Source organism: Apostichopus japonicus, chromosome 9 (genome assembly GCF_037975245.1).
Source record: "Apostichopus japonicus isolate 1M-3 chromosome 9, ASM3797524v1, whole genome shotgun sequence".
NCBI lineage: Eukaryota > Metazoa > Echinodermata > Holothuroidea > Aspidochirotida > Stichopodidae > Apostichopus > Apostichopus japonicus.
Window position 1 is genome coordinate 5,966,252 of NC_092569.1, and position 8,848 is coordinate 5,975,099.

Consider the following 8,848-nt stretch of genomic DNA (forward strand, 5'->3'; position numbering starts at 1 on the left):
ACTGTGATAAACAACTTCCCTAAAACAGCCACGACAACAAAATCCATATGGAAGATACCACAGGTTTAAACAACAAGGCTAAAGACTTGAGCAAGTCGAAGAATTACATCATCGCCCCACATGTACCCATTTATTGATAATGGTATTCTTTACTTATTAGAATGTTTATTTCCTGTAATTGAGATGGATTTTTTTAGTGCCGTAAGTAGGCCTACAATATTAATGTAAAATATGACCCAATACTGGCGTTGGTTTTGTTGTCAACACTGATAACATTCTACCTTTGAGAATATGAAAGTAGAAACAAAAAAAGTTAACGATTCTTATTCTAGTGGCCATATGACATTACAGATTTTCAAAATGACAGTCGCTAGAGCGACACCATTACAGGATTTTTTTTCTAAACTGTACCGACCAAACTTAAGATGCTGCTTTATAAGCATATATTTTGTATAGGCTACATACTTAGGAACTTACTAGTAACAAGTTTTAACCAAATAGAAAAATCTAAGTCAGAAATAAATTACACAATACAAGTTCACCTCTTTACAGTATTGTAACGCTGACTCAGTCTAAGATTCTGGGGCGTCCAAATATTCCCTCCTACAGGACTGGTGGTGGTATGGAAACAAATGCGGCTTGGATGGTTGTGTGTTAGTAACGACGAGCCTTAAATCTCGCTATTACATGCAAAAGATATAACACATAGATAAACGAGTAAAGAACAAGCGCTGCGTAGATTACGTTATCTATTACTATAACCAGCCACGGTACAAACAATACATCGACACGAAGCCCTCAATAATAGGTAGAAAACATACACTTAACGATATTGGTCACAAACGAGGTCTCAATACCGAAGTAGAGTCCTATAACGATACGTACAAAAGTGTATTATAAAAGACGAATACAAGACAGATACAAGTACGACCACAATGGTCGGAGCCAGGGCTACTACCGAACCAAACGATTCAGATCGGGAGCGAAGAGTGGTGGCAGGTCTCGAGGTCTGCTTCAGCTGAGCTGGTGAGCAGACATCACGTGACCTGTAATAATTACGTAATGTAGCCTACGGCAAAATAGAGGGCGACAGATATGATGACCACGGCATCACAGTATTTATCAATGTTTTTCGTCATTCTGTTACAAAAATTACCCTACATTTTTCTATTTTATATGCCTTTGTTACGCCCAATTTCTGAACAGCATATTTTCACTAAACCCTCAGTTGATTTGTTCCAATTGTTGGCGAACAAAGAAGTTGGATAGAAACATTATAGAGCAAGAAAAGTATTCGACAAGATGCTTCAAATTGTCAAGGCAGCTGAGCGATCACAGTTTGCCTCAAATCGGCTGGATTTGATTCTGCTTGGTTAGCAATTTAATACGCTTGATCAGGAACTTGCTGAAGATATTTATTAATTAATTATTTAAAAAATAAAAATTGCTTAAAACTCTACTGACTCCGTTCTTAAACATTTTCACCAAATTAAGGTTTACGAAGTGAATTTGGTTGGATCTGCCGCATTTTGGAAAAGTTTCGAAAAAGTATTTGAGTAAATTTACTGAATTATTTGAAACAAAATCTGGACTTATCGGTTTTGAGACTTGTTCTGTGATTTTTGTATCAAACGTCATAAAAAATGACTGTTTCACCGAATTTCACCCAAATAAAAGGTGACCTCAGAGAGACATGCTTTGTCTGTTCGGCCAAGCAACCTCTCCCCTAATTACCCAACCTACCCATTTTGCTTACTTCTTTTTTCCTTCTCTTCTATATATCTTTTTATCTGAGATCCTGGGCTCGAAACGAGATCAAAATCAACATACAAACATTTCTTAAAAATGAACAAAAATGAACTGGTCAACCTCGTTCCTTCCTCTTTGTACTGTTTTATTTGATGATAAGTTTTGAAGATGGATGTTTATAGTTTTCTTCAAGGGTTCGTGACATGCGGCAAGACTGAGGTACAAGAGAGACCCCCACCCCCCCCCCCCAATTCACTTTTGCTTGCAAAATCTACATCATGTTACTTTCTAAGACCACTAAATCTCGGACGGAAATGAAGAGACAGAAAACCTCGACAGAATTAAATAGTCTTATGCTTTAACTTTTCTTCAAATATGTAAAACTGTCGAGTTTTAAACAATGAATTTTATAAACTTAATTGACCTTTGAAACGTGTTGGATACACCGTTAGAATCGTTTTAGTGGACAGACATGATGATAGATTGAACAAACATATTAAATGGTTTATGAAACCGACTCACGCCAGGAACCAAAATGAAAAGATATATGAAACTTCGAGGAAGGCGCAATCTCCCCGCCCCCCCCCCCCAATCTTCACCTAACCAGTCAAAATAGGTGAACGAAGTACATTTTGCTTTGGATGAATTTTGGAGGCCCATCGACTTTGATCCCTCTGCACTTACGCTAGGCTCCACCACACCCCCCCCCCCGCCCCTCTAGACATATATATGGAATAAACCTGTCAACTGACACATCAATCAATGTGTTCCGTGATAAGTCCAGCTAGAAACCACCTTCATACCGAAAAATGTTACGTATAAATATTAAAACGGCTGTCAAGTTACCGTATGTGATTCAAGATTGGGGAGCACCCATAGAATGGTTCTTGCCAACTAAGTCAGGTATACCGATGGTGAAATTGTACGGTATGATACAATGTAAATTCCCTCAGATTTTGTTTCCGGAGAATTCAACAGAGTACACAGCCAGCTTATATTCCAACAGCTGGTTGGATGACTATAATGAAAAGTTATCGATCATAATCTCTTCATAGATCCATTGATCCTTGACTTGCCAGGGTCTACCGGAAAGCGAGTACACATATCACCCAATGTACGTGGCTTGATCAGTATGTAATGTGGATAGGAGACATCCGTTAATCAGTATATGAAGTGTTTTGTTACACCGTAATTACACATGTTAGACCTATCAGCAGATGCGACTGTGCACCCAATGCACATGACCTGATCAGTTTGTACTGTGAAAAAGAACAAGTATAAACTGAAGTGTGTCGTTACACCGAGTATAAGACATTCTAGACCTGTCAGCAAATGCTACTGTGGAAATCTGCTAACAGACGAATTTATTACACAGAGGTTGTTTCAACTAATGATTGGATAGGAGTCTAAACATCTGTCCCTATGTTTGACTAATAAGCATGCCTTGTAAAGATGGTTCAAATTGCATATTATTAAGCGTTTTGCAGTAAAGTGTCATCCACCATCTGTTAAAATGTTTACGAAACTTTTGGCGAAACCTTTTGAGTAGTCCGGTTAGTCCAGTTAATCATTATGCACATGATTGTATGTTGAGTATTTTCAGTTTGAAAATCCTTCTCAGTAGCAACTGGTCATAAATGTAACACATGTAAAGAAATGATAACATCAGTTTTAACTGACCGGTGCTTTGGCCGAGTGGATAAAGGCGGCGGCATTTGAAGCAATGTGGTTTGCAATCGGGAGGTTCCGGGTTCGATACCCGGCCGGGCCCGGGTCATAGTAAGGTGGGTTTTTCATCCAAGGGCAATCTACGGTTTCCCCATCTGAAATGACTTTCTAAATAATATTCCAAATTTGAGTTAAAATGTTAAATTGGAAGCCACCCGACGTGAAATTATTATCATTATTATTGACGGGTACCCACCTTTACCAGTTTTAATTCCTATAACAATCTACATATTTTTAATACATTGTTTAACACGAGCCTTTTGTCGGGAAATGCTAATATGTTTATAGATTAACGAAATCATTGTGTTAATCATTGACATTATATAGGCACATATGGCATATTAACATATATAACAGACTTCAGACACCTCTCAAATGTCACCCTTTTTTTGTTGTTGGTAAAACCTCACCATAACGAGGTCTGTCATTTTTGCTTCCACCTTCATCCTTGGCGACGTCGAAATTTGCTTCTTAGGTACTTGTTACACTATAAGTGTCATTCTGTATTTTTCAAAGTTCATTAATAAGGGAGGTACAAAATCTGCTCGAAGGGTCCTCAAAGTAGGTAATATTTTAAATAGTCTCTACAAAAATGAAATGATTGTTTTATAATGATACACAGGACAATTTATTAATTTGTCAGTACTTGATATTGGTATAGGAATACTGAAATACATGATTTGCGCAAGCGGAAGATAAAAAAGCTAGAAAGAGGAAGATAAAATAGTCAAGAATACTACAAAACGTGAGAAATTATAAACATTTAGATACAATAATAGATCGAGATTGCCAAAACTTGCAGACGGGAAATTCCCAAGTAAGACACCAACCATTGCTATCGCAAATCAAGTAACCAGTAGACTGCTAAGTTACCATTTTTTTTGGTTTTTCTTTAGAAAAGTCACCCAAGACAAAGCTTAGGAACGAAAACCAAACAATTTGATTTATTTTCAACCCCAGTCCTTTAAGTATATCGTTTGCAGTGATGTCATGACAACGTGGGTGCAAACACTTGCTAAGAGCCTAAAAACATAAAACATTTTCTCTCTGTTTGTCGAAATCTGTTAATGGCGTCATTCCTTGAGTGTCGAATCAGTCAGTGACGTCATTGTCGTTTATCTAACGATAAGATTTGTTTACGTCACCGTGAACTAATCACTAAACTATTCTTCAGCCACAAAGATTCCTACGTACGGCAAGTATACAGGTATTAGTAACAATTGATACATATAGGTAAGAAATTGCTTGCAATTCACTACTTTTCACAGTTTAAAACGTGACGTTTTACCAAGCACGATCGGTACCCGTTGTATTCAAATGACAGAGGAAACAATAGATATAATACTTACAATAGGTATATCAAAAGATTTAGAAGTAAACTAAGTGTTTGTGCGAAGGTTACGAAGGCCTTCGCCGAATATATTACGCTTTTGTAAAGCAGTCACCCATAGCTATTCTATTAGTTCATCAATTACCGCAAAGTATAATACAGATTATACCGTATTCATTCACGTTAACAGGTGAAATCAGGTTCACCACCGGGTGTGTAAATATTAAACAATTAATTTATTATTCCAGTAGCCTTAAAATACACAACTTTGGAGCAGGGAAAATTCCAACTACATCGCTAGTGAATTTACTTTGATAAAATTGTACTGTAGTCAATAGCGTCCAATGGCCTACGTGTTTGATCATCAAAAGAAATGACTGTAGTGAATATTATACAACGTGTGATAAGTTGGTATCCAAAAATCCAAGGGTCTCGGTTTGGTCTGCGGATTAAAATACAAAACTTGTACTTTGTATAATTTACACAGTTTTGTTATAATACAAAGGAAACCTTTCGTTATTGACTGTTATTTAGGGTGTGACAGTGGTAGTGTACACAGCCTTTCTCAATATTTTATTTCACCTGATTTTATTGGGGTTTTTTTCATTATTTTCTCTCTCTTCTACTCTATATCTCCTTTAGTTCTTATTACTAATCTATATAACATTGCCAATTTTGTATTATACAATTTTTTAAATGTTTCCAGTCTCTACAATCACATCTATGAGGATATACAGAGAATAAAACTTAAACTTGATACTGAAGATTTGATTCTGGGAATTTGGCGCCGTTCCTCCATCTATGTGTATATCTATGTATATATATATATAAACCTTATTCCCGACTCGTCCATGAAAAAATAGTGACCCAATAAAAGAGAATGTTACTTTAAAGCTGTGCATATGAGTGAATAAGACATTACTTGAAATTTGTGGGACACAAACTTCTCAGTGGTGGACAAATCCTTAGTCTCTCGTTAGCAGCAAAATTGTTGTATCTACAGTTTGGAATAAGCAACACAAAGTTAAATTACATCCCAACGCAACAGTAGCTTTAACTTACTGTAAGTGACCCAGTGGAGTCAAAGTCACGAGTTTATGTGTTGCCATCCCAAGAAAAAACAACAACAGTTATTATTCAAATCGTTTTATCCTTCAAAGATGTAAAGATACTACGAAACGCAACTCGTTCTGTCCAACCGGCGTGATACGGCTTACAGTTCACCTACATATATAAATATACATATATTTATTGACGGAAGAAGTCCGGAAACTTCTTCTGTAGCTCATCCTTTCCGGAAAACCTTCTTCAATCCATGCTGAAAACTTCTATACTTCAACGCGTAAATGAAAGGATTGGTAGCGACATTACCAGATGCGAGTAAAATAGAGAATCGGTGAAATGGATTCGACCAGTCATGTCTTTCGACGACGTTATGATGGAAATATAAGATCTGGTTTGGCGTCCAACAAATCAGATAAGTTACGCATACTATAAACATTGTTACCAGTATGTTTCTTTTAGCTCTTTCCGTGATAGTTTTTTCCCTTTTTGCTTTACTTGGTGTAGCTGTCCTCACTTTCTCTGTTGGGTTTCCATCTGATTCTAGATTGACTGGTGAAGATGATGGGCCGTTGTTAGGGTTAGGACCTTCTGGCGTCAAATCTGAGTCAACATCTGGTTGATCATGTGTTTTATAAGCCACCAATGTGACATCGGTGGACGCCTCAGCTGACGTATCATGGTTCTTTTTGATGTAAGAACCTTTGACCGGCCGAAGAGCTCTTATGATAGAGGTATAGGCGAAAATCATAACGGTCAATGGTATTATGATGGTGGTAATTAAGGATGTGTAACCAATTACCTGCCTCCAATTTGAACGACTGGAGCAAACTCCATCCTCATCGATGGTATGGAGGATGGGAATATACACCTTTGCGAGAGCTCCAATGACCCAGGCGAGCACACAAACCGCCCGAGTAATACGAGCGTTGGCTCTCTTACGGTAAAGATGGGGGAATACCACAGCGAAGTACCTTTCAAGTGTCAGGAATATTAAGTTGGTCGTTGATATGGTAGCGAAAGCCCAATATGAGTAATCACTATGCCATAATTTACAGATTAATTCAGCCAGAGTCGGATTTGACACTTCCAAACTGCTAAGGTTTTTCTCTGGTGGAACAAAGTTTAACAGTAGACACACCGATGCGATAAAGTCAACCAACGACTGGTTCCCAATCAAGATGTTAGTATTGATTCGGAGAGACCGAACTTTAAAGAATACATAGAGAACCAGACCGTTTCCAATAATCCCCAGTGCAGCGATGAAGGAGAAAAATACTTCAGTGAAAATCGGAACACTTTGAAAAGTTTCTTCGGTAGTGGAAACCATTAATTCTGTCGTATTGATCGCTTGACTAGCCATCTTGCTTTCCACAGGAGTGCTAAAAACCAGAAGTACAAGTTCAGCGTACAGAAGTAAGTGTAACTTTACAGTGCAATGCTTCAAAAGCTTAAGAAGGTGTCCTGAGTTCACCTTGTAAAACAAATTCACTCTTTGTATAATTGTTCACTGAAGCGTGGTGAGTGGTTCGGCATCTCATACAGTAGTCAAAAGGCGATACGAAACTTGTATGCTACTACTTGGCAAATTTAGTACTTATTACTACCTTATAGTGTAATGCGAAAATGATTCATTTGCTATTCCCAAACGGAAGTGCAGTATATATATATATCCGGTTTATACACAAATTGGGTATTCCCTTGTCAGCTTAAAGCAAAAAAGGTCAAATTAAACTAACATTTCCTTATCATCAATTCGTAAATTCGATGTTCGGATTGGGGAGGGTTTGCGAACGAGTAAAAGGTTGTGTTAAAAAAAAAGAACCCAGTTGTATCAGCTATAATTTGGACGTGGCAAGGGTGTTCAAACGTTGGCCTAAAAAAATGTTTAGACTCGGTTTACAAAGGAAATGATAATCCAATGTAAACTATCTATTCAAATTGATGTCAACCGTGAGTCTTGCATAGGTCTGCAATGAGTCTTGAACAGGCATGTGGAGAGTGTGGGAACAATCTGCAGTTAACCTTGAACAAGTGTGCGATGAGACTGGATCAAGTTTGTGGAGTCTTAAACAAGCCTGATGTGAGCCTTGGCATATCTGCGGTAGGTATTGAACAAGTTCGGCAATAATCCTTGAACAAGTTTTCAGTGACCATTGAACAAATGTGCAGTAGCTCTTGAAAACGTCTGCGTTGAGTCTTGAACCACTGATAAATGACATCAATATGAAAAACCCCAACCCTCTCCTTCCATTAAAATGGAGTGTATATGAAAGCTCATTACAACCAATTCTTTGTTATATCACAAATTGTCGCGCCATTTTTGATTATACTTTCAATTTAAATTTCATTATGAAAAGATAAATTAAATATGATTTAACACAGCAAAGTAGAGGCACACGACTCCCCCGACCCACCTCCCCTCTCCCCATCCTTCTGAGCTGTTAGGCACTAAGATTTTGAACAGAACAAGCAAAACTTAAGCGCACTTACGCTGGAACAGTCCTTGAATTTATTTAAATCCTCTTATGCAGAGCTATTAACACCCACCCCCCCCCCCCCAGCCCAACAATTTAAACTGCATTGCGTGTGTCTCAAAGTAAGCGAATAGCGAACTTAGATGCGACGAACTCGAGGATGGCACACTCCATATATAGTGTCTGTTGCAATCCGCTCGAGTGTGCTCTGGAAAAGTGAAAAAAAAATGGACTACAGGAGAACATCTTTTTGATGTTATAAATAAAAAATCTTTTTGGCTTTGGAGTCAGAGTACACAATTGGAAGTACATGTGGTGCAAACATTGGGTCAATTGAGGCAATTATGTTGGTTCCAAAGGTAAAAGAAATACATTTTGTTATAACAATCTCAATAAGTCACTTTAAAGCGGAAATGTCATAGAAATCCTTTCCTTTCATTTTCTGGGTAATTCATGTCAAGAGAGGGAACAAAAACGGCAAAGAGAAACAGGAAAATAATCA

At 37.7% G+C, this 8,848-nt stretch overlaps 1 protein-coding gene across 1 annotated transcript; it reads right to left on the reverse strand.

The window, feature by feature from the left end:
- Positions 1-5,964: 5,964 nt before the first annotated feature.
- On the reverse strand, positions 5,965-7,485 carry LOC139973211 (galanin receptor 2b-like). The gene has a single exon (XM_071979738.1). The coding sequence runs from the start codon at positions 7,230-7,232 to the stop codon at positions 6,093-6,095; it is 1,140 nt and encodes a 379-aa protein (XP_071835839.1). The 5' UTR covers positions 7,233-7,485; the 3' UTR covers positions 5,965-6,092.
- Positions 7,486-8,848: the final 1,363 nt, after the last annotated feature.

What these genes read in the sequence shown, in the direction of transcription:
- LOC139973211 (XM_071979738.1), bottom strand. Translation starts at nt 7,232, where the DNA reads ATGGCTAGTCAAGCGATCAATACGACAGAATTAATGGTTTCCACTACC.